Here is a 27,556-nt window from a genome sequence, read left to right on the forward strand (position 1 = left end):
TAATTTTTACATCTTGTAGTCATCAATTTGAGAAAGTTTGTTAAGTTTTCATCATTTAATTAATTAAAAAGTTCTCTAACATATTAATATAACTTAATTTTTTCTCTTTAATAATTCACTAGTTAATATTGATTTTCTTTTATTATACTATTTCAAACTCAAACTTTTAATTCGATCATCAATATCTAATATTGTTTTTGAATCAATATAGTTAGTTTTAAAGTTTTATACTTAAAGTATATTCTTTTTCCGAGCAAATTTTTCCTCAATAATGTTATTCACTATTTTTATCAAAAATTGTTTTGTAGTTACAACGTCGGATTTTTGGGTACACATAATTTTAGGTTGTGATATCTCAAGTTAAATCGAAAAATATCTTTAATGTTTTAGATATTAACAAATATTGTCTACAAAAAGGTATTATATAAAATGAAACACAATATATACATTCAATGTTCTAGAAATATATATACTTTTAATTTGATTTTATCAACATTTTTACATTTAACTTTATAAATTTAACAATTTATCTTAACTTTAAAATGTTATAAACAACTCGTATATTTGACACGAGATTAAATTTATTAAAAAGGTAAAATAGAAAAAAATGGAAATTACTCTATCAAAATTATCATTATTAAAAAGTTTCATTTGAAATTGACATATCAAAATTATCATTTTAAAAAAGTCAATTGTATTTTTCCCCGATTCAGACCCTGTTAGACCTCGAGCAATTCATAATATGATGTTATAAATTAAGTTTATTAAGGGTAATATAATTATTTCAAATAAGTATTATAAGTTTTTCAAATGAAAATATTTAAAATAATCAACTACTTAGTTGGGAAAAAAAAATGTTAATATCTATACTAGTCTATACCTCTATATCTATATCTACACTAGTCTATAAAACAAACTACCATCACCCATTTAAGTAATTAAGATTTTGAAATAACCATATTATCATTCTTCTTTATTCACTAATTTAAACATATTCGTCTATTGACCTATAATACCCTTCTATACTACTCTATAGAGCAAACTACCCCCCCTCCCTTTAAATAAGTAAGATTTTGAAATAACCATATTACTCTTCTTCTTTATTCACTCATTTAACACATCTTCACCTATTTACGTATAGAGATAAGTACCTGAGAATGTAATGAACTATGCACGAATGTTTATGTTGTGTAATGAACTACTTGGATGTTTATTCTATGTAATGAACTTTCAAATCCTGGTTATTGGATGTACCTGGATATATGTGGCAACCATATAAGTTGCCACTTGTAAGTTTTTATTGGTCGGATACATCCAATAACCTGAATTTGAAAGTTCATTACATACAGTAAACATCCAAGTAGTTCATTACATAACATAAACATTTGTACATAGTTCATTACATTCTCAGGTTCAGGTCCTTATCCCTTACATATAATACTCTTAATGAAAAAATTACAACATAGATCCTTCAACCTTTAAAGAACCATATTAACCCCTCTTACATCAATTAATTTACATTCACCACCACCGTCACCGTCACACATCGCCGTCACCACACCTTCGTCGCTACCACTATCACCGCCACATCACGCGGGCATCCATCTAGTATATGATATATATATATATATATATATATAATAATGTGTGTTAAGTGAAAAAAAAAATCAATATTGTGCTTAGGCTATTGATGGTGGTTAAAAAACGAAGATTTATTACCGTAACTATATAGTCATACACCAACATTCACTGATTACATCATATTCATCAAATCTTGCCTCAAACCATAATGTTCAGTAGCGAGACGTAACACAAATGTGGCTGATATAACTATAGCTGATGATAGTACAAGTACAATATTAACACGAAATGGTAAAAAGCAAAGCTTCATAAGTTCAAGTTCCATCGTCTCCAAATTGGGGAAATTCTTAAAACTACAACAATTTATATAATGCTCTCTTGCTCCATGTAGCCTCACATGATAACGTTCATTACTTTCACTCTGTCATCTATATAACTTTAAAAGTTTAGCTTACACATCTTTCACAGGCGGCAACTTATACTATAACACCTGGATGTTCAATAAAGAATGCAATAATGTACCCACAAGGAATTACGGATTCTGGCAGTGCAAAATCACGAAAATAACTTTTTTGCCTGCATATAAATTAAAAAAGAAAAACGTTAACCGACAGAAATACACTCAAACTAATGTTTTTTTGGCTTTTTAGAGTTGCGTGTGTACAAACTTCATCACAAAGCAGGTATGTCTCAACTACTTAAGAATTGGGATATAGTCAGATTAGAGTATGGAGTGTATTGGTCCTGGCACAGATTATTCCTCAAACATTTGAGAAACTGCCCCCAGCGCAATTGCTCGAGTATCATGTTTTGTAATATTAATTATTTAACCTTATAAACGCATCAACTATGGTTAACAAAACAGACAAGTGTTTGTGGGTCAACCCCACAGAAACAAGCACATTCTGTTTCGAACCATTACCCATCCTCGTGTTTTGACACCTCTAGAGAGATTACCTAATGGCTAAGGCCATACTATTATATATTTAATATAACTTGCATAAAAGGAAAATGCATAAAACAAATCTTACTTTTTTTTTATAAAAAAAAGGGCATTCTAATCTACTCCTACTCCTAAATTACACGCATCCATGAGATGAAACCCCAAACTCTCGAAAAATCCCAATTAATCCATCCTCACAAATGTGGGAAGTGAGACTCGAACCCAGGTGGATCCCCCCAAGGTCAAAGACCTTACCAATGGGCCACCAACCCCATTGGCTAAAACAAATCTTACTTGCTCAAGCGTTAAAAACATTATGACATTCCAAGATCCCAGTCGACCAAAATTTGGAAGGAATCCTTTGTAAAATGCAAGGGCTCCCTGGAAAGAATGAAGCAGAATTATCACAACAGGAATTTACAATCATGATCGCCATTGGTAGCCATATTCAAAAATGATAAATGTAAGCATACCTCAACATTTAAGGTTTTAACCATACAATCAATGGTGCTTTTGTAGATTGAATCTCCCATCATTCTAGACTTCACCTGGAAACAACAGAAATTGCATGTGATAGTTAGGATCAGATATGAGTACATGAGCTTTAGCATGGAACAGATAAAAGATTCTACCTTTTGAGTTTGAAATGGGTATAATTTGTTTAACGTCTCTGATCCATTTACCAATATACAACAGTTCAACTCTAGAGGAGGCAATTCAGCCAATTATATGAGTCACAGTTCGCTATATTTTATCTCTAACAGGTGATGACATTGAAAACTTCAATCATAATAGAAATGGTAATGGAACTCACCTATAGTGTTATTTAAATGCTTTCAACCTCCTACATCGATTTACTCTAACATATAGGATATTATTTTAATAGTATAGTTTTTAGCATCATATTTAATACATTTAAGTATCTATATAACTTACAGAGAAAAAAACAAGGCTCCAACCAAACCCTTATAGCCAGAACTGCACTTTAGTCCATTACCAAACCTGCCCATTTTCCCAAACTCTATAAAAGTGATACCAAACTGAATTAATGTTTCGACTTAGAGCACATAAGTCAGAATGTCAGATTGCATCTTTCTTAAAGCACAGTAAAGGTATTTCCCTGTTTTGGACATATCAAAAGTATATGAAAGTATAAACCGATTCGGCACAAAAACAAGATTACCACATCAACAGGTGAACCAATCAAAACTGCAAAGAACCCTGCACCTAAACCGGCGAGTAGATGAGTGAATATATTGTCTGTGAACCCCGGAATATTCAAAATGGTCTACAAAGTTGAACAAAAAATTTACAATGGAGTAAGAAGTAGAAGTAGCACTGAGTTCAAACAAAAATAACTTGAGATAAGCCAAACCTGTTTCACTTGATCATAGCTAGCGAGTTCTGCAGCGTTAATAATAGCATTTCTAGCAATGTTTGGGCCCAGACCAGTCCAAAGTGCCATGAGTCCTTCCTGTTTATGGTATATCAATGGTATATTAATATATGGAAAGAGAATAGGTACGTGTGGCAATTTTGACACATTTACTTGCGAAGATCAGGGTATACTATATATCTAACGGGCCAAGAGTAACCCAATGTGTAAACTTAACGCATACAAGTATACAACCCACTAAATTATTTTACTATAGCAAAAATGGATGATCGATGATATGTTTTTTGGACACATCCTACGCACAAATTTTAGTTATATATATATATATATATATATAGTGAAGGGATCAAGTGAGAACTAACATATATGGTGAGAACTGTGAGAACCACTAAAAATCCATCTCTAAGGGCTTTTGCCCTTAGAGTTAAGGGCTACGCCCGTACCGTATCAAACCGTCACCATCTCTTGGATCGCCGCCCATCAAATCCATACCATTTCCATATGCGTCCGGTGACAACCCCTTTAGAACGGATGGGGGCAACGTCCGTACCGTATCCATACGTTTTCAACACGTAACCCATATGATTTTTTACAAAAAAAATAAATAAAATGGAATGGGTTTTTGTTAAAAGAAAATAAAAATTAAAAAAACCACACCAAAAAGGAAAAAGAGGGAGGGAAACTAGTGGTTTTCACGGTTCTCCTCATATTTGTTGTATCACGTTAACCCTTCCCTATATATGTATATCTTATCTTACTATTCTTATTCTTACTATTCTACTAAAGAATATATAGTAATGACATAAGAAAAGCTCATGTGGCAGCCATCTAGGTTGGCCAACAATGCTTTTCTGATGTCATCATGATGTCATAATCCACTAATGAAAATTTTCATTAATTAGTATCAAATATACTACTATAGCCTAAAGGGATGTGAATTCATGGTTATAAAACATATTATTTATAATCTGGTTACAAAAATAAATACATTTTACTCAACTGTTAATTAGTTCATCTTATCGGATATACAAAAAACAAATTATTTAACAGACCCGCGTTTGATCTAAATCTATAAATATATAATATGTAAGAAGTGTTTTGGTTTTACATTTTTAACTAATACGAAGTTAGCAAAAGTTTCCCGTTTGACCACCGATTACCCCACTTGCCTGACCCACGCTATTTAATATCTCTAATTATAAGTAAAATAGATATGATGATCCCAGAACTCCAGAAGGCAGAAACTAACCTCTTTCAATATGGTGAAGTAGGCATTTAAAGCACCAGAGTAGCGGCGAGGTGCTCCATTTGGCAACTTACCTTCAGCTTGAAGCCGGACCTTTACCAGATCAGTCGGATTAGCCAATGTAATTGCTATGGCACCTGTTTGTAGAGAAAGATGTTAAGTTTGGGATTTCTTTCCAACTTTTCATATGATCACTTAATAGAGACATTTTGAGGCCTATATGTTTAATTCTGTCAAACATCTTAGAGCTACTTCTATTTGAGTATTAATTCCTTTTTCATCAATACCTGCATAGAGCAGCAGGCCTAAACATATTCACCCACAAGCCAAATAAAGTTTGAACTGAATGGATATACTTCAAGTATCGTTTTATGGACAATTTAAATTTTACTGGATATATCCTTTTAGTGATAAACTTTTATTGATAAACTTCTGTCATATATTTATTGTTGGTTCATATGGTAAAATGGAAAAATATATGCATCATAATAATTCTTGAGCTCACTTGAAAAGTGTGAATGATTCTGCATTCAAATGTTGTTCCCTGATGTTCACATACAAATAGATTTATTTCCCACCAACTTTGGAAACATATAAGTACAGGATTAGTCGATTAGTTATTTATACGAACGATAAGATAGTGAGTTACATAATCCTTGATAAGTCTTCACGACAAACCAAGATTTCCAAAACAAAGCCAACTAGCCAAGGTAAATGAAATATCGAGTCTTACAGAGTCACAAGGTGTTTGTGATACAAAATTGAAGGAAAGGAAAGGGAAGAGAATTAACACACAAAAGCGGATGCAAACTTTGGAGGAGTTTATAAGTTGTACAATGTACAAAAAAACATTAAAAAGGAGTCAGTTAGGTCATTTACATCAAACCCTCATAGCCTGAATAGGGATCCCTCTGCCACCTGTTTACTTGCACTTTTGTGTGGGACAAACTTTCGTGCTTCAAACATCTCAACTTGAGACTCGATATCTCGTTCACCTTCAACCATTTTAGACCACATATAGGGTTCAATGCAAAACCCTTATCAAGGAGGACAAAAACAACTATCATATTGTTCTTATAAATTATTTAATACTATACTTATATCTGTTCAAACTCCAAGGTGAAAACCAACGTTTTACCAAGACTTTTAACATAAGGTTTATTCTAACTACCATTGTCTATTTGTAATTCAAACAATAAATTTGTATATTCCCACGAGAATTACTAATGGCACGTCAACTAACAAACAACACAAATTTTATACATTGGGTGTTGTTAAGATCATCCAAAAAAAACTAATCTGTATGACTTTTGAAGTTGAAAATAACTTGACTAACTTTAGAATTAAAGGTGGTCATTTCGACCCAAATACCTATGCATGCGTCAATTCGGACAATGTTTATCTTTAACTAACCAAATACACCTACTTTGATCCCCCGCCGATTTTGTTACCTACTTATAAGCCACAGAAAAAGATATCAAGAATCACTCACCTGTAATTAAAGCAGCAACTATTTTCTGAAATAACGAAACTTCTGCTAGAAGAATACCACCAGCACAAAAGGCCTTGACCTGTATAACGAAAATCTCAGATTGTAATACACTAACAGCTGTTGAGCCACACTGGATCAGTCCTCACAGGTGAAGCCTATATGCCCCGAATCAATGAATCACCAGGTAGCCTAAAAACCGATATGTGATACTTGAAACTTACAGGCTCATACAAACTGATCCTTAAGCCTCCATATATAAATTGGCGATGTAATCCAGGTATAATACCTTTCCAAAGTGCAAGTAAACCTTCTTCTTTGGCAATAGTAGCGACTGTACCTAAGAGACCCTTGTACTTGGCTGCACTGCCTTCATCTCCCAATGCTGCTCTCTTCTGGAGTTGAAGTCGAACTTTAGCAGTGTCTAAAGGGATTGTACATAACTGCACAAAAAAAGCAAGACAAAATGATCTACAATATGAATTAAATTAGGTATTGACAAATGACAACTTTAACAAGTTCTACATGTACAAGTAAAGAATGCAATCAATCAAAGATGGCTTGCAACTTGGTCAAGCAGTCAAGTGTGAATGGGACAGGTGGGTTGGGTAACATGTCAAAATGAGCTTGGGTTGAAAAGGCTTGTTTTTAGTATGGACGGAAAAGAGTCTTGTCAAGTCGATCCACAAGCATATTTTTGCCCAGTTTTTAATATATTTAATGCTTACAAAAACTATGTTATTACAATAATAATCTAGGACTCACAAGCATTAGAAGTTATACTTAGGGCAACATTTAACGCATTTGACATGTAAAATGGTCGAAATTGACCCATTTGGAATAAGTTTGACCCAAGAAGACCCGTTTGCAAGTAAATAAGCCGAAATTGCCACCTCCAGGTTCACCGTCTTGGGTATTATTTTTTTAGGTTCTTTAAAAAAAAAAAAGCTAAGATTGCAGCCCTGTAAGCCTATCTTTGAGTATTAGATTTATATTATCCAACAAGGGTATGCACTACCGTACCAAGAAGTATAAAAGGATGCATTACAATAACTACATTTTCATTTTCTCAGAGATAAAACGCTTTAGCTTTATTCATTATTGGTTGCTCAATATACCTAACAGATATTCACATAACTAAAACTAATACCCGTCGTCCCCATAATATAGATAACATTATAACATCATAGCTTTTTTTCACACCAACAAGAGTCACCTTCTAATGTTTTTACCATTAAAAACATTCGTTCCAAAAGATCACGTACAGGCCATTTTCCTTAAACGTTGTGTAAATTTGACCAAAAAAAAATATATAAACTCGTTCTGCATTTACCGTACGACTAATTTCAATAGTCCCTACTCCCTACACACACACACACACACACACACACACATATATATATACATACACAAAAATATACGATTCCGTTCCATCTCTCAATTCACAATTACTCCACTACAGGTCGAGATCCCAAACTAGTACTCTATTCACAATCTTTCTATTAATAGTAATAAATCAATCTTCAATAAACATAATACTAAAAATAAAAAAAAATAAAAAAAAAGTTCAAGTTAACATTTGCACAATACATTCTTCTTCAAACTAACAATATGACTATGTCACACACACATACACGCACCTATATATATATATAATATCACAGAGTTTAATATAGATATATAAAAATGATGAAAATAAAACCTCAGCGAAGCAAGCAGCAAATGCACTACAAAAAAAGGTTGCGGAGAATGAGATCTCATTGCGGCTGAGATCTGGCATCATAATAATAATAATAATAATAATCTGTTAAAATATACAAATAAATAAAATTAAAATGAGTGTGTTTAGATTGCATTTATTTATGAACTGAATTATGAGCGGTGGAGGTGATAGTTGATACATATAAGAACTGTAGAAATGTACTGCAATATATACTTTTTCTAATTACTTTTTTTTTTATTTAATATTTAGCTTCTGATGTATTTTGTGGGGTGTTTTGGATTTATGCGATTTTTTTATTTGTATTGAGTTGATTTTATTTCTTTTAATTTGGTGTGCGGTTGTAACTAAAAAAAATGATTAGAAAAAAGGTTATGATCCGTGATGTGAGGAGATTGATTTGAGCTCTTTTCATGGACGAGATGGATACCCGCGTAATGCGGCAGATTCGGTGGCAGCAAACGGGTGTTGCTAGTGGTGGTGTTGGTAATGAAGTGGTTATTAAAATTAAGGTAATTGACGTAAATGGTAGTGTAGTTTATTCAGAGCCGGTCCTGAGTTATCAAATGCTCAGGGCTAAAGATTTAGGATATGCCCGTATCAAAATTTTGTAGACAAACTACATATTGTCAAAATAAGGGGCTCATTTATACGTCAATTTATATTAAATAAGTAAAATGCTATAAACTTACAAAGTTACAAATTGAGAAAATGAAGCCCGAATTAAAAGTTCCACATTACAAATCATCTAAAATGATGTCTTCATTTTGAAATTAAAACATTAATTATCTTATACAATAATAATCAACATTACTATGATAGCTAAACTACTTTCAATTCATAAAAAACTTGAATACATTCGATACCTCTAGGCTCATTATGTTTCATAGATAAGTATCTTTTATGCAAAATATACTTAAGAGAAATGTTTATATAAGATATCTTTTTAAATAATTTAAATTTATTTTTCTAACAAATCCCCTTGTTACAAATAAGTATAACCAAAGATATAGAACCAAATTCATTATACGTTTGTTACAACAACATACTATCCAAATAATCGTACAATTTGTACTAATTGATTATAGCAAATAATATATTTTCTTAAACATAATAATAGTTAAGTTCATAGTTTTGTTTTATATAACCGAAAGCAATAAAAACTTTTCACAATCACATACAAATACAAAAGCAAATCAAATAATGTAATATTTCATATAACTTAAAATTATTTATATTATTACTAGTAATATTTATAAAAAAAAAAACAAACAAAGGTATCACTGTTAAGTTGATGAAAGATTGAAGGTGCATATATGTGTCTCTACTACTTTTTAAAGTTAATGTTGAAACTTAAGATTAAAATAGACAAGCTTTCTAAAGGTAAACGGGTGTAAAATGAAATTAAAACAAAAACATTACATCTTCTTCTTCAGGCAGTCACCTGCAACTTCCCTTTCACCATTAAAACGTACAAAGATTCCTTTTTCTCACATTTGTCTTCCATAACTAACATATGATAACTTTAATTTCTAAATAGATCTATTGTAATTTTATTTTGAAGTCTAAATGAACCTAGTATATTATAGCTTGAACCGAAAGTTTGTTGCCCCCTAGATTTTCGATGCTCCGTGTCGTCGCCCACTTGGCCCAGTGCCAGGGCCGGCCCTGAGTTTATTTTATGATTAAGGGATGTATCTTTTGAAATATTATAGAGATATTAGGTATATATGTATATATATAAATTAATTAATAAGGGGAAGAAACCATCGATTTTGAGCATGAAAAAACAACTCAAACCTTGAAACCACTCTGCAAATCTGATTTGATTCATTTTTTGTGGCGGTAGCACACTTTGTTTTGTGGATTTGTGAACTAGAGTTTGCAGCTTCGTATTGTTTTATGAGCAAGAGTCTATGGATGTCTTTATAAGTGACAAAAAATAGATAGATATTTGCGTGTATAATATATATATATATATTGCTAGAGATGAATAGAGAGGGTGAGGTGATTCAAGCGTGTGTTTTCTCACCCTTTTAATCTCTAAATATATATAAAAGAAACCTTAATTCATAATTAGATAAGTATGAACCCTTAGATGAAGTTCAACTTTTAATTATAGTCATTAGATAAAACGATGATGTCATATACCTTATTTAACTTTTTTAGATCTAATTTTATTTTAATAAATTTAAATTATTATTATTTCCTTATTTAAGTTTGTAGACATTGATAATTAATGTTTTAATGATATAATTATGGAAACTGATATTTTTATATTTTACATCATTTTTATCTTTAAAATTAAATTTTAATTATTTTTTACAATAAAATTTTCTTTTTTAATGTAATACGTTTTTATTAAATCATATTTTTGTATAAATTTTTTTATCATATAACGAATAAAATTTGGTTATAGGGATTTTTGTATAGGACTTTTATCATAAAACGTTTTTATTAAATCAATGTGTTGAAAACTGGACCGGATGTTAAACTGGCCTTCTTAATAAATAACTGAAAAACAAATATGGAGTTTATAGCAAGCTATCACAATTATATATCAGAAAATAATTGCATAAAAATTGCAATGATATTATGCATAATTTTAAGTTAGATTAACACAACATGCGATATATAGATTGATAATTAAATTGCTTAGTAATTTTAGCGTATAACTAAATTATTCGATCAAAACGTTAAAGCACAAGTACAATGACAATGCAGACATATCCGGATGAATGAAATACATTTAAATAAACGAAAACCTTACTTAGCGAGACCTGTAATAGATGATGTATCCATTTTTCAACTCTCTCTGCTAACCGGAATCTAAACGACCACTAATGTAACTTTATGTTTTTTAGTGATTTAATTCTTATCTGGTTAAATATTTGTGGAAATTACGGTATTATGAAAATTTAACATGTCATTATTTATATATATTTCCCGCGTATTACGCAGGTAATAATCTAGTTTTTTATATATTATGTATATATGTATAAAAGCAGATATCATGTGAAGGTCTAGTAATGATGTTGGGAAATTCAAATAAAAGGTCATATTTGGACCCCTCACATTTTTTATTTATTTATTTACTCTTCACAATTTTTCAAGGAGTAGATATCTATGGATTTGACTAGATAGAGACAAAACAAAATAAAATAATATATTATGGACATCTATTGTACTAGTGGTACTTTATATAAATATAAATATTAAATAAAAATGTCTTTTTACCCTCAAATGAATTTAATAAACGTCTTTATCTTACCTCCATCATTTCTCTTTCATCCACACCACTAGAAAATTGTTTTCCCTCATTCTCTAAATTACATGGTAACTTGTTTGTAGTCATTTTCTCTTTCTAAACTCGCTCTTTCTCTGTGTTTACTACAATATCTTATGTTTCTTCTCTTTTTAATAGTAGTAGTAGTAGTAGTAAAGCAAGCCATGAAGGAGTATTTTCTAGCTATTACACTTCTCTTTAATGAGTGATGTACATGGAACCATACAAAGGCATGCGGTCCAACGAAGTAGCTATGTAAACACACGGGTCTAACGGATCAAACCGCGAGTTTTGACCCAGCCCGAACCGACCCCGGGAAATCATTAAAATCAGGAACCGTGGCCCGACCCTTTGGTGACCGGGCAGGTCGGGTCGGTTACAGTCGGGTCAATAACGGGTCACGGGTTTTCGGTTCATTTGTTCATCCCTACTATAAAATTATTACAACTTTACAGATAAAGTTGATAGGATCCTAACCTTTAGATTAAAATTAAACGTCAAGATTCAAACTTGGTTTCTTAACCTTTGATTTTAATTCAAAGGTTAAGATCCTCTCAACTTTACCTATAAAGTTCTCATAACTTTAGAAAATCTTAATCCTTTTTCATATATGCTAATTTATCACTTTTATACGTATCAAACTAAACACATACACTTGTCTTTTTCTAAGGGTACACGGGTACTCCGAGAATTCAGTAGGTACCCCGATACCTAAGGAAGCACCGCACCGTGGTACCGGAACTTAATCGGCGGGGAGGGCGGTCACCGGGTCCGTCTCCACCCTAATATTTTTTTTTTGTCTTCTTTTGTCTTTTGGCATTATGTGGGTGGGGAGGGACTCCGTGCACCCTAATGTTTTGTGTGAAAAAAATGAGCACTGTTATCTTGTAACGAATTGCAAGAAATTTAGAGTGATTGATGTTCAAATTATTTAAAGAAAGTCAATAATTTGATTTCTGACATATAAAATTGGAATGGTGTTGTTCAATTGAGTGTTTTCTAGACTTGTTTTTTGGCATCCCAAAAATGTTTATAAATGACTTGTTGCATCTATGATATGTTTTAATATATTGAGAATTAGATTATGTCTCATGTTAACACATGAGACACCTTTATAAAATATTTTAAATTTAAACACTTAAAAATAAAGTAAAAAATTATAATAAGTTATTAGTTGGTTAGTTGTAAATTCATATTTTTTTCTTATTAAAGTTGAAAGAAAAAAAAAAGTTTCTTTTGTGAGCATTTAACATACAAAAGAAGTATATTATAGAGAAACAAAAATTTTCTCTTTTTTTTTTTCTTTCTTATTTAAAAAAATAGACCTATAAAAAGCATACCATACCACCTAATAAATCAGTTCAAATAAACATTATAAATGGTTGCTCCACCTAATTGACCAATCGTTACGGGATAAAGAACATTTGAACATATACCTGAATCGACCAATCGATGTAGATTTTTAGGAAGTGAGCGGTGACGAGTGGAGGTATGATGAAACGTATGTTTAGTGTGTTTAGTGATAGAGTTTGGTTGTAAAATCCGAAAAAGGGTATTATTGGTAGTATATGTTAGTAATGGTAAAGAATGAACAAATTAGACAGGTATGTAGCCTTATCGATTTCTTATCCTTAAATCGGGTTTGGGATAAGATATGTTATAACTGATTAAGGAGAATGATGAAATTAATAGTGTTATTGTAAACTAATAAACTCAAGCTCTTATAAACTCTTGTATGCTGTAAACCAAAAATAACTAATGTATCTAATTAAGTAACTCAAGCCAATAAATGTAAACTACTTTGATATAACAATTATATTAGTTTGAAAATAGCTAGAGCTAAAAGTAGTATTAAAAACCAAATAAATTTTTTTATAAAAACCATTAAATAAAAATCTTTTTTAAAAAGTATCTATAACAAATAGTTAATCAAAAGTTTTTTTAAGCTTTTTTTCATTATGGTATTGTCAAATAGGTTGAAGAACATTAGCCAATGAAAAGTTATATTCGTACCACATGTTGTGATAAATCTACCAAACATGTGTTTTAGCAACTTATACAGAGTATTCAAAAAGTTGTATTGTGTGGTATATTTATCAAAATATACTTTATTGATAAAATTAAACATTCTATTTATATTTAATTATAATTTATTTATTTTTAGATTTTTGAGGTTTTTTTAAAAGTTTTTTAAAGTAAAAGCTTTTCTTTTATATTAAGCTTTCTTACAAAGACTTAATATTGCTGATGCCCCAACGGTAAAGAATTAATGATATAGCTTTTGATGTAGCCAATTCAATTTTGAAAGGTTCGTCTTACAAAAATCATCAAAGTTGGATAAATGGTTAATATCATCTATAACTTATATTACATATTATCTTATATATAAATAAAGAAAAATTATTATGAGGTAATCTTTTTTAAACATTTTCTTATGTGGTAAATTATGGTTTTATACGGTTGCCACACTTTCCATGTTAAAATGATAATATGACGTCACTAATTTATTTTAATGAATAAAATCATATACAATTCTCAAACTTATTTTTGAGAATCGTGTGTAGAACGAATTTACATGCGGTTATAACATAAACATAAATATATAATTTTGTGAATTTTTATTTTAATTTTATTTTAATGTGTCTTTATATTTTATTTCAAAATAAAATTTATAATCAATGTTTTTATTACCTGAAACTTATTTTTAAGAATGACTCTTGGCTTTTATATTCTAGAATAAATTTGAGACTTAAAAAAATTATAAATGATGATGGTAACTTTAGAATACCAATGGTAGATTGATTTGTTGATTCATTTGCTACACAAAATATTAACACACACACATATATATATATATACATATTAGAGACTTTATTTAAGTAGTACATCCTCTAATATTGCAAAATATTTTTTCTATTATTCGTATATTTATTTTACTATCGGTTTACATGACATATACAAACACATTTTGGTATATCAAATTATGTTTTTCCTTGATTTGCCCGCGTAATACTCGGGTTACTATGCTAGTTATAAAGTAAAAGACTTTTTTTTTCCATTAAACATCCAACCTTTAAAATACCAATTTTACCCTTAAAATTATAATTACTCATATTAAATGAATATTGTTATAACATAATTACCCCAATAAGTTTGTCTTTCACCTTGTAAGGAAATATCATACCATAATATTTTATTTTCACGAGTGTCCCTTTTCATTAACTATACCATCATTTTACGTCAACTACATTTAGATTAATGACCACACCGTTAATACCACCAGCATCCGTCGTCTCCGCCCTGCTGCCGCATTGGGCGGGTACTCCTCTCATACCTAATAAAGCAAAACCTTTTTTTTTTCTTTTTAAACTTTAAGCCTTTGATATGACTAAAATATCCTTACATAATATCAAAAGTTTTCACATATCTCATATTCCACCAGTGCCCTATATGGAAATATATGTTTTACGTTAACTGCACCACCCTTTTACATCAACTACCTTTACATAAATAATTACACCATTAACGCTACCATCACCACAGTCGCATTGCACGGATACCTCTCACGTTGTATCTTTTTTTAAAGGTGTGGATAATTTGCTCGCAACATGGGATCTAGCTTACGTTGTTTTAACCGGGTCCGCGCTAGAGAGCCCCCTCACCCTCAATACCTAGTAGGTGGAGAAACCTCCAACTAAACCGCACGAATGCACGACATTTAATTGGGGTAAAACCTTGCCCCCTCTGCAGGACTCAAACCTGCTTCACTGGAGGACTTTTTGTGAAATTCCTTTTAAATGTCTTTCCCATGTCTCGAACTCGAGACCTACAGGATGTAAAGCTGGTGCTCAACCATTAAGCTATAATGGGAAGTACTCTCACGTTGTATCTACAAACAAAGGTCAAATGGTTTATCACTTTATCTGATTCCTTTTAAAATAGAACCTGAAAACATCTTTAAGGCTAGACGGAGTGCATAGGCAGGAGACCGGTATCGGTTTGAACACCATTCCGACCCTCCGGTACCGCTAGCGTGGAGATTGACTTGGGGATAGTGGTGCCGGTTTCGCTGCCTATCTATTCGACCGTTACACAATATATATATATATATATATATGGGGATGGTAATATAAGGCTGTCGGGTATCTAAGCTTAGGTGTGGAACACTCACATATTGTTTTTTTAATCCATAAAAATCATGGGGCCCGTGCATTTATTCATTAAACAATAAATAGTAAAATATTAGTATGTGAGGAGTTCCACACTTAAGCTTAGGTGCCGGACAGCCTTATATTCCCTTTTCCCATATATATATATATTAATGGGGCCCACTAGAAACAAATCCTTTTTTCTCTTTTCTTCTTCTTCTTTTCTTCTTTCTGTTCGTTTGATTTTTTTTTCCTTTCATTTGAAACAACACATCATCTTTATTGAAGTTGGAGTTCGTCACCAAGCCGCACGATCACCTCACCGAACCGATGTTGGAGATGGTTTTGGTGCAGAAACGCGTCATTTGTAAGAAATACGGATGACCGATGTCTTAGTTTATGTTGTTTATGCTTTTGTTATTTGTGTGTTTGAATAAAACTTTATGTGTTTTATTTATATATTTTAATGGTATTTTTAATTTATTAAATAAAATGTTTTAGTTATTATTTGACTAGAAGATAATAAGTAAATTAAATAGAAAAGAGTGGGAATGGACGGGGAGGGATGGTGAGACACTCTCGGGAGAGAGAGGAGAAAAACCAATATCATATACAAAAGTTACATAAGTTACCCCTAAAACTTCAACAATTTACAAAAGCAATCCTTCTCTGTCTTACATATCCCTGAAAACACTCACTCAAGGGGTTAGGGCATCACACAGTTGTCGCCACCGCTCACTGACGCCACCACCGTTCGATCACATCATCACCGTCGATCAAACACCATTTCATTACACAATTTCATCAATACGATCGTGACCGTTCGTTCTCATTCTTTCCAATAAGGTTTTCTTTTTTCCTTTTTTTTTTGCCAAAACCCTAGAATTTAATTTCTTTATTATTCAATATATTATTTTTATGTTTTCTGTAAATGAACCAGGTAACCTATATATATATACGTATATATATGTGTGTTTGTATGTATATATATATATAGATACATGTATGTATGAATGTATGTATATGCAAAAGTAATGAAAGCTATAAACTTTATGATTTTCGGTTGCGATAATTCTTATGTTTTTTTATTTTTGTGGATTATTTTCTTTCAAATTTACCAGCAGCTAACTAACTTGTTGAATATTAGTGCAAGAATGTGTGTGTTTGTGCTTTCACCATTGCATGTACATTAGGGGGTTAGTTTTGTGCGAAAGAGGTGGCGAATTATAAGTGCTCATAATAAAAAGTTAAAGTAAATCGGAAAAGTTAAGTGAAGGCGAAAAGCTGTCTTTCGTATGATTAGTGGACATATCACATATGTATATATATTTATTACTCGTGAGGGGTTGGTAAAACCTTAGTGTTATGACTTAGAGCTACTTTTCTCATATAGGCAAAGCCGAATATTGTATGAATCATGTTGTGATTTTTTAGATTGTTTGGTAATGTGGTTGCTTTTATCCTAGTTTTGGATGAATTCGGATGGTTTGCTTTGAGCTTTTATAGGCAGGGTAACTAAAGCAGACCTACGTGTGTAAGTCGTTATGTCGGTTAATGACAAGGTTTTTTTGCTTTTCGAGTTACTTTAAATGACAGCAATATGAATGAACTTTTACGTGTTCCAAATGGTCACGCACTCACTCCTACTTTAACGCTAATTTATTAATTATTATTAGGGAATGATGGTTTTTCTTGATCTTGTCTCTTGAATAGTTGGAAGTTTGATTTTGACAATCGCTGCTTTTCTGTGGTTTTATCATTCGTTTAACATTTTAATATGGTGTTTACTGATTTTGTTAGGTTCTAGTTTCTACAGCAATTGAACTGAGTGTGTTTTATTAATGCAGTTCTCCGTTTCTAGGTTTGTGCTGATATACCGTGAATGCCCAAGAGGGTATTTTAACACAACATGGGTTTTGACAATGAGTGCATTTTAAACATTCAATCTCTTGCCGGCGAGTACTTTTGTCCCGTATGTCGAACACTTGTCTATCCACATGAAGCAGTCCAGACACAATGCACTCACTTATACTGCAAACCTTGTTTGTCATATGTTGTAAGTAGCACCCAGGCCTGCCCTTATGATGGATACTTGGTAACTGAAGCTGGTTCAAAGGTGAAGTTTTCTTATCATTCTTGTATTTTGTTATTTTTTTGTTACTTGATTTTCGATTATTAAATTTATGTAAAATTCTGCTTTCAGCCACTAATGGAATGCAACAAGGCTCTAGCAGAAACAATTGGGAAAACTACTGTCCATTGCCTTTATCATAGGAGTGGCTGTGTATGGCAAGGTCCTTTATCTGATTGCACAACACACTGTTCTGGATGTGCCTTTGGTAATTCTCCAGTTGTATGCAACCGGTGTGGAATTCATATTGTCCATCGTCAAGTGCAAGAGCATGCGCAGACCTGTAATGCCAATGTAATATGATGCTTTCCTTCGAGTTCATAGTAAAAAACTTCTTTATCTTTTTATCTTAAGTGGAATTAGGTAGCCTTTGTTTGTCTCCTGGAATGGGATGGAATGGACCTTTCTTGAAGAAATGTGATTCCTTTGATTTGATCCTTTTTTTCATAAAATAATGTCATGATCGATCTCATCATCTTGTTACCATCTAACATGGAAATTTTATCAATTTTTTTATTCTATTAAGTAAGATGTAAATTAGAGAAATATATGTATTGTATCTACATGATATGATGTAATGATCCATTTCATCATCTTGCTTATTTCATTCCACTGTTCAGCTCAGTCCATCCAAGCTAACAGACTTTATTATGCTCTCTTTGGCTTTGTTTGAAGCAGGGTACAAATACTCAGTCACAACCAGGGGGTGAGACTACACAGGTTGCTGCATCATCTGGAGTAACTGTGCCCACAGACCATAGCAAGATTGCTAATCAAGCAACAGCACCAGCCTCCCAGCCTCAGGCGTCTCATACTGCTACTGGACCATCTGCTGTTCAAAATGTGAATCAGCCAGCAACTGTAAATCCTCCACCCCAAGCCATGCCTGCAAATGCTGTGCCAACTCCTGACCAGCAATACTACCAACAATATCAGCAATATTACCAACAGTATCCTGGCTATGACCCATATCAGCAAGGCTATCAACAGTACTACATGTATCAACAGCCACCAGCTCAGCAATTCCAGCCTCAGCCACAACTTCAGCAGCAACTCCAAGCCCCTGGACAACTTCAACCTCAGGTCCAGCCCCAAATGCAACCACAGACACAAACTCAAGCTCAATCACAAATTTCAGCTAACGGACAGCCTCAATCTCTTTATTCTCAGTCAGCTGTCGTTGGATCAAGTCAAAATCAGGCTCAAGTGAATCCTCCACACGCTAACCCAGGTGGTCCGCCCCTTCCGCAAGGTCACATGCCACCGCCGTCATACTCACAAGCACAGCCATATCCTGCTCAAAATCATGCCCAACCACATATGCAAGCACCTCAATTTCAGCAACCTCATCCACAGATAAATCATTCTCAACCTTCTCAAGTTCAACCACCACCTTATCCACAAGCGCAACCACAATTTCAACCACATCTCCAGCCTCAACCACAATTGCAACCTCTTAATCCCCAGCATCCTCCGGTTCAATCTGTAGGTCATCTCCCTTATTCCCAGCAGGCACCTCAACAACAGCATCCTATGCAAGTGCAATCATCTGGGTCGTTACTCCCAGGTCAGATGCAAGCTCAGTTTCCACCACCACCCCCTCATATGCGTCCTCTTCAACCTCCTCATATGTTGCCACCTCAGCAGCGTCCTATTATGCAGCAGGTTCAGCAACCAATGTCTCAACAATATATGCAGCAGCCTCAAACATTTACAGGACAAGCACCCGGTCAACTTCAAGGTCAGCCACACCATGCTGGTTCTTTTGCACAGCAGATCTCTCAAGTAAATCCACCTGGTCCACCTCAGCCAATGCAACAACTTCCTCTTGGCTATGTTCAACCGCAGCAAGGGACTGCATTGCCGCCTCATTCGTCTCAAAGCTACATTGGGCAACCTGGTATGTTGAATCAGGGAGGTCAGTCACTGCAATTCCCCCAATCTTCTGTTGTAGCCGGTATTCCACCTCATGTTAGACCACCACATAATGTAAGCATGACGAATCAGCCACCCGTATATTTAGAGCAGCAACATAACCAATATGCACCGCCCGCAAGAAGAGCGGAAGACAGGTCACCTTCCTTGAAGAAACATGAGCCAGTGGCTAATGATTCTGGAGCTAATGTTAAGGATGTAAAATCTGAAGCTGTTATTAATGATGAACGCAAGTCTGGAAATGGAGGTGATATTGACCAGAGAAAAGATGAGAGCAGAGATGGTGATTCCATGCTTTTACAAAGAGTGAAAGAAGAGAGCAAAGAGCGTACAATAGATCATTCTCCTGGTGGCAAGTCTAGTCAAAATAAAACCGAGGATGGGGGAGCTTCCACCACCGACTCTGAGGTTAAGAATGGAAATGCTCAACAAGGCCAAATTGGTGATGTGTCTGGTGGATTTCCAAGCAAGGGCACTGAACATGGAAGATCTCCACATCCTCACATGCCTCATGGGCATTCTGGGCAGCAACAAAGACCTGCTGCACCTGCAAGTCATTTACGGCCTCTGGGGCCTGGTTATTTTCCCCATCCAGGTGAGCATTTCCATCCACCTGGTCCAAGCCAACATGGTCCTTTCCCGTCCGAGGGCCCTTTCAGTGGACCACCTGGTCCTGGATCTACTATTTATGGTAATGACAGCAGGAGTTATGATCTAAGGCCACCACTCGGTAATGTACCCCATCCACATGGGCCTGATCCACGTCTTCTTGGTCCGATGGAATCTGATATGTACCAAAACCAGAGGCCCCCTCATTATGATAGTAGACGTCCAGATTCATACTTATCTGGAAATGTTGACAGAGGACCTTATGGGCAGCCTTTTGGTGTTGAATCAAATTCTACGAGGATGAACGGTGGACCACCACTAAGTCATGACTCGTCATTAGCACCTGGTTTTCGTGATCACAACTTTAAAAATCCTGATGCTTTTCCTATGGGACCGACTCGTTACCATGATCAAGGCGAGCTTAAGGGAACTCTGAAACAGTTCCCTGGCCCCCCTCATTTAGGCAGTGAGGGTTCCCCGAAATTTGGGAATCACTCATCAAGGCCAATAGGCGTGGACGGACCATCAAGGTTTCTTGATAAAGACCCCCATGGATACGACTATCATTCTGCTGATGGTTTGCATCCTGGTGATTCTGGTGGAAGACCACTTCCTGTAAGTATACATGATGATAACAGAGGGAGGTTCGATAATAACCGCCACAACCCTGATTTTTTTGGACCAATGCATGGTTTTGGTCGGCATAACAGGGACCGTTTACCACCTGGTAGTCCAGGAAATCCATCACGTCCATTTAGGGGACCACACAATGTCGATTTCGATGGCAGGGAGATGGAAAGACACCCATTTGGTAATAGATTCCCAATGGGGCCTCCTGGTCACATGCATAGAGGGGAGTTTGATGGCCCGCCACAGCCAAGAAGTGGTGAACCTTTTGGCCCGAGAGGTCGCGGTGAGCCTGGTATTGGCTTCTTTCAAGAATATGGTCGACCTGGGGAATCAAATGGGCCTGGAGGCTTCTCTCATCAACCACCTTTTGGAGAATTATACGGCATCAAGTCAACTGGCCCACATTTGGGCGAACCAGGTTTTAGAAGTAGCTATTCCCGTCAGGGGTTCCCAAGTGATGGTGGATTTTTTGCAGTAAGTCTTATATACCTTGTTAAGCAGAATGACTATCATATAATCCTCCCTACAAATGGAAGTGTTGAGTGTCTATAATTTGTCTTTTAGGGTGGGCCTGATTCATTTGACCCTTTAAGGAAGAGAAAAACTTCAAGTATGGGTTGGTGTCGCATTTGCAAAGTTGATTGTGAAAGTGTGGAAGGTCTGGATATGCATGGTCAAACACGCGAACACCAGAGGATGTCTATGGATATGGTCATTAGCATCAAGCAGAAGAATGCTAAGAAACAAAAGTAAGTCCTATTTTGGTCTTTTTCATGCAATAATTGGTTGTTTTGTAGATTAAACCCTTGTTTTTTCGGATGATGTAGAGCATTTAATGACCATTCTCCACATGAGGAGGCAAGCAAGTTCAGAAAACCAGAGAGTAACGCCCGAGCTAATATGTCTTAGGTGCTGAAGGTTGAGTTGAGGACGGATCAAAGCAGTATCGTCTTTGGTAATTTTACATGTAGCAATTGGTGAGTCAGATGCTCTCTTGTATGGTTTATGCTTGTTTTGAATTTCAGGTTGCTGCTTTGTTATTCAAGATGGTTTTTGGGAATTAGGAGTTCTGTTGAAACTTAGGCTGGTTTTGTTTCACCATCTTGATATTTGGTAGCTCTTTGCAGAGCTGTTCTTAGATATGTGGTTTCTATATGAGCTTTTAGTTTGATCAAGTATTCCTTTGTCTGAAATTGGTTCTAGTTTATTATGCCGGTTATGTGTTCTAGTTTGATGTGACCATCATACCAATAGTAAGATTTGCCGTATAGTTGAGTACTAACACAAACGAGGGCAGCCCAACATTTTTATTTATTTATTGGCTAAACCACTGTGATTGAGACACCCAGAGATGCCTTGAATGACTTGCATAGAGCTTTGTAGAATCATGTTAAGGGTGAAGTAGATTCAAGTCAAAATTTAGAACCACAGATGTGATACACGTATATGTTTATATTCTTTTTTACCCTGGATACTCATGTATTACATCATATCTTGGTCTGTAATCCCTCTGGAGGTATTCACCAGTAATGGCTGCTTGGTTGTTCTGGTACCATTTTTTGGGTATTTGATGTCGTTATTCTATGCATGATCTACAATCGCCATTATCAAATCGTTACAACATTGTTTCTACTTTTTCACTATTACTAGGTTTTGTCTGGAAAACTCTAGTGGTTAATGAACACGTTAAGATGGAAATATACTCAAATATTACAGAGTAACTTATATCTTGGGACATGACTGTCTAAGTGTCTAGAAGATAAAGATTACATGATCATGTTGTGCCAGGATAGTAGATAAGAACCCTGTCACACTCGTTACAGCTTATTGATTCTTTTTCCGGAACTTTCTGTCCTCTATCATAGTCTCAAAAGTACAATGTTCTCTTGAAGTTAACAATCTAACTAATTAAAAGCGCTAAAGTGTTTCATTTTATCATTGACTTGGAGGAATATGAAATTACAAATACATTTTAAGCAGGATTGTCTGACATAACTTCAACCTTTTGATATTATATATAGATTAACAGCTGGATCAGAAGCATCGGATCCATCATCGTTCACTTGGGGGAATCTGAAACTACATATAAGTTTAGTGTGATTTTGTCTGATTTGCACTTTTTGATCCTGAAGCTACATATAAATTTAGTGTGGAATTTGTCTGATTTGCATTTTTTGACATCAAATATAGATTAACATCCGCATAGTATCTGGAACTTTGACCTCCTATGCGCATACAGCATACTAGTATACTACTCTTTGGATAAGCCTATGCAGGTCATGAATGCTGCATGTCGTTTGTATATTTATTGAATTTTGTGTGGTTATACAATTTTACAGACCAGATAGCTTAACAATGATTTTGCTCAAATTTTGTCTGTATATTGCTGTTAGCTTCTGATACCTAGAATGCAATTTCTTTGTCACAAAATAATCTGATCTAGGTGTCCCACATGCAATGACAAAAAGAAACAACCATAGGCTTTTGAAGAGTCAACCCCCTACATATAGGCTCTGGTATTGATCTTTAGCAACACACAAAATGTTTAAAATTTTCTATATATAACTCCCGATCATTCATAGTGAATTGTATTGTAATTGTGCTTATCTATGTAAAATATCAAATTGGGGTCTCAAAACGTTTTAGTGTCTGCTTTTGTTTCCCTCCTTCGAGTGGAAACCATTTTACTCTTCGTATTGGATCTGGTTCATTTTTTATACAAAACAGACAATCAAAAAGCTGATATTTTCCTGGGGAGAGATTTACTTGCAAATTTTGTTAGTAAGGATTTATTCAGTGCAGTGTGAACACCGTCTCTTGAACTTTGGTAGCTTTTGATGTCTTTCTAGAAGTTCCTTACTATCTCACCTTGTTGAATGCTATCATTTCTTTGGTTGCCAACATATTTCGTATTCTTAACTGCCTTTCATGTATCTCCCTTTTTGTATTGGCTTGCGTAGCTCGGTTAAACACTGTTCTTGCCAGGTGAGAATTCTGATTAAGGAGTCGAGACTTCTATGAAGGCATGTGGTGCTAATGAGCAGTGACCAATTAGTTAACAAATATAATTGGAATGACGAGGCAGTACAATGTCTTGGTGTGTGTGTCTGTGTGAGTATTTACGTATATATACATCTTTATGTGTGGTCATCGGGACTGGATAAGGTCTTAGTTAGTTTTAGCGCCATATAAGGAAGAAATCAAAGCTTTATGCACAACAAGATGGTAACAATAGCTATATACAATCTTAGAACTGTGAATCTTATATTCAAGACCTTAAAGCAAATTTATGGTTCTTCCAAAAAAAGTCAACTTAAAGTCTTTAATATCTATATATTTTCATTGATCCCAATGGTGATCCAATATGCTAATGCAGACAATAGTGCATTTAGATAATGTCTACCAACTGTATATTATGCTGTGATGTTTCTGCTTAGAGAAGATTACGAACTGATTGCAATAGAAGTGTCTAGAAAGAAACATCACGGGGTATTTTCACGATTGTAGAAGTAAACTTGCACAAGATTGTCATCGAGTGCAAGTTAACTTTAAGTTTGATTGTTCATTAATGATTTGTAACTAAAGACACTAGAGAATAGCTGTTAGGAAAACCTTGAGGCCTTAGCGGTTGAACTGTCGAATAAATAATGAATTTGGTTGGATAACTTAGCAAGATGTTTATTAGTGAAACATGAATAACTTATTTTTAAACGAATGCAATACAAACTACTAGATACACCATTAGATATATCTTCAAATGTAGAAACAAGGTTAGCAATGCAAATGTGACAATTAAAAGTTTTCTTTTGAGTTATTTTTTTGGCATCCTTTATTTACTAGCTTCTTACTAAAGGCAGACAATAAGGAATCTTATTCTTGAACAACCAAGACATGAAAGGCGAAGTATTGACACATAGTTGCTTTTTAGTTTTGTTTTATATTATCTTTTACTTTTTAGAACCAAATGCATTGTATAATTTTTCTTTATTTTTTTTTCCTAATATTTTTGTCATGCTACTCTCTAATACGTCCATATTTCTACTAGGCATAGACACCATTGGCTTATTATATACTGGGACAGTTAGGTTATTAGACAATGAAATGTACAGAGGAATAGTGCAATTCGGACACTAGTTTAGCTTTGAGAAAATGAATGGATAGTTCACAAAAGATGCCAACGTCTCTAAATAACTGGAAGAACTTATTTAAAATTCATCACTTAATACTTTGGTGACCGGCATTTAGCACTAAATATATTGATATTTACTATATGTATCTGGTGTCGATTACAGAAGCCTGTAGCTTGAAGATATTGGGAAGATGCACCACTAAGGCAAATTGTAGAAAATGTTTCTTCCATTAGCGACATATTATATAGTTGATCTAGGCTGTAACCTAATTTTTAAGCTGGTCCTCCCACCTAGTGTCATTTTTTTAATCTATAGAAGGAACATACAGATAGTTCTTGGTTTCTTGATTCTTAATTAACATATTTATTCTCGGACGTTCTATTAACTTGTACATTGCTTTCACATTGCTGAATCGTTGAATTTGGAGAACAATGCTGCGTTGTATCTTATTAAATCATTCTGTCAGGAATATGTCCTTGAGACTGTAAGATAATATAGGTAGGAGTAATAAATGCTTACTGAAAAGGCAGGCATATCCTTCAGATACACCAAGTGATTGAGAACTTCATTTATAGTTCAACTTTTTATGCTTAGGTTGAGGGTCTGAAAATGGTGGTTTTTATCGTTATATATCAAATCTTAGCCTTCGGTTACTGTTTTATAATTTTGCCAAAGTAGTTTTAATAAGAATGAGGGGTGGATTTTGATTGATGAAGATTTGAATAAGAGAAATGTAGTAGGGGGACGAGTGGTATCCTGATTTTGGTATGTTGGAACTTAAAGATACTTATTTAGTGATTCTGAAATACTATAGGCAATTTTGGAAGCACTATAACATTTTTAGTGCTGCTCCAAATGTTAACATTGTCAATCTAATTAGCAGACAGTACTGAGACCCTTTATGTTCATGGAATCTTATACAAAGTTTGAGACCTGTTGTTTTCTGGCAGTGTTTCTGGTTCCCTTTTCACTTGAATTAACATTGCTGTTAGATGTTTAGAAGGTTACAATATCATGTAGTTTTCCGCTTTCAGATAAAATCACATATATACTTGGTCTTGTAGACCGTTTATTGATATTTCATCTATAGTTGACATGTGAGCTGGAATTAGTTTTAGTCGGAATGGATGATTGGGAATAGTTGTTGATGAAAGAGTATATAAGAGAATATTTGCTTACAAATAAACAGGTCCTTAGCATTGAGCTTTGATAACATGACAGACTTATAATTTTGTGTAATCGGCCTAATTCACTTTTAGTAAAGAATGACCTTTCCTCGTATGGAGATCCCTATTTGATTTGTATGTATTTTAGAAGTGACTTTAAGAAACCTGATTCCTTATAAGCCACATAATGCAACTGTAGAACTTTAAATTCTTCCAAGAAATATGTTCACTTTGGGCTATATATTATATATGTCCAATTATTCAGCTAGGTGAAATGAACACAAATAAGAAAGCATATAATCTGTCCATCCATGTGAATAAGTTGAGTTGGTGAAAAAAATCCTAGTAATGTAACGTAAATGGTGGAAATAAAATCTGAAACTAGAAACCACTTGAGCTATAAGATAAAATAATGAAATCACTCTCAAGTTTATATGCACAGTGCCCGGAATTAGGAATGATGAAAGTTTGGTGCTTATTATAGTTGTTTGTAGCTGGTGTAATCCTAGGAATAGAGCATCTCCTGGTAGTTAAATTTGCCTTTGTTAGCAAACGCATTGAGACTTGAAATAAAACAGTTCTGATAGCGTTACCCTAGCTCAAGTTATAGTTTATTTTATGAGATTTTTTATGACAATGTCTTCTAATTCCACGACGAGTGTCTTCTTGCTTGTGTGAAGCATTCTTCCCGGTGCACTATCTTTGAAAGGCTTTCAACTTACGGCCACAGTATACACTTGTTGATGAAGGCCTCATTTTTGAGGTGGATTGTTTATTCAAATATTGTAATTGAATTTAATACTTTTAATTTGTATTTTATTTAGATTAGATGGTTTGTTATTATTCTTTTGTCGTGTATGGAAACAAACCATTGTTTGTTGAATTATATAAACCGATATAGATGCAAATCATTTGCATGGGTAACATAATTTATCTTTAACAAAATTGTTGTATGGAAATATTAGTGTTTCGCAAAGTATTAACAAGTGGTTGTTTTGGTTTACCAATTAATGTCCATCTTTACCTCTTTTTTTGAACGGGCCATTCTTTACTTTTACTAGCAATAAAAGTAACAAATCTAATAAATTAAAGGGTTATTAAATCTTTATATGCATAGTTAAGGTACTTTATTTTTGATGGTCTTTC

The 27,556-nt window shown here is 34.0% G+C and overlaps 2 protein-coding genes across 6 annotated transcripts; one reads left to right on the top strand and one right to left on the bottom strand.

Moving 5' to 3' along the window:
* Window positions 1–1,691: 1,691 nt before the first annotated feature.
* LOC122608217 (mitochondrial uncoupling protein 2-like) lies at window positions 1,692–8,528 on the bottom strand. The gene is made up of 9 exons (XM_043781304.1): window positions 8,358–8,528; window positions 6,880–7,098; window positions 6,659–6,737; window positions 5,170–5,303; window positions 3,900–3,998; window positions 3,708–3,812; window positions 2,998–3,072; window positions 2,819–2,905; window positions 1,692–2,157 (listed from the first exon to the last, which is right to left on the bottom strand). Exons 1-9 carry the CDS (start codon window positions 8,436–8,438, stop codon window positions 2,137–2,139), a joined length of 900 nt encoding a protein of 299 aa, XP_043637239.1. The 5' UTR covers window positions 8,439–8,528; the 3' UTR covers window positions 1,692–2,136.
* Window positions 8,529–16,532: 8,004 nt separating this feature from the next.
* On the top strand, window positions 16,533–27,350 carry LOC122606671 (trithorax group protein osa-like). 5 transcript variants are annotated; one of them, XR_006324974.1, is made up of 8 exons: window positions 16,533–16,655; window positions 17,657–17,925; window positions 18,013–18,234; window positions 18,619–21,588; window positions 21,679–21,863; window positions 21,942–22,091; window positions 23,136–23,203; window positions 23,305–26,468. XR_006324974.1 is itself a non-coding variant. In XM_043779511.1 (6 exons), the coding sequence occupies exons 2-6, from the start codon at window positions 17,719–17,721 to the stop codon at window positions 22,021–22,023; spliced, it is 3,666 nt and encodes a 1,221-aa protein (XP_043635446.1). In that variant the 5' UTR covers window positions 16,533–16,655; window positions 17,657–17,718; the 3' UTR covers window positions 22,024–22,289. The 5 variants fall into 5 exon arrangements, 2 of the variants coding, with proteins under 2 accessions (XP_043635446.1, XP_043635447.1); XR_006324973.1 differs by lacking the exons at window positions 23,136–23,203; window positions 23,305–26,468 and adding an exon at window positions 27,091–27,350; XR_006324972.1 differs by having other exon boundaries at window positions 23,136–26,468.
* Window positions 27,351–27,556: the final 206 nt, after the last annotated feature.

This window comes from Erigeron canadensis, chromosome 7 (assembly GCF_010389155.1).
Source record: "Erigeron canadensis isolate Cc75 chromosome 7, C_canadensis_v1, whole genome shotgun sequence".
In the NCBI taxonomy this organism is placed as follows: domain Eukaryota; kingdom Viridiplantae; phylum Streptophyta; class Magnoliopsida; order Asterales; family Asteraceae; genus Erigeron; species Erigeron canadensis.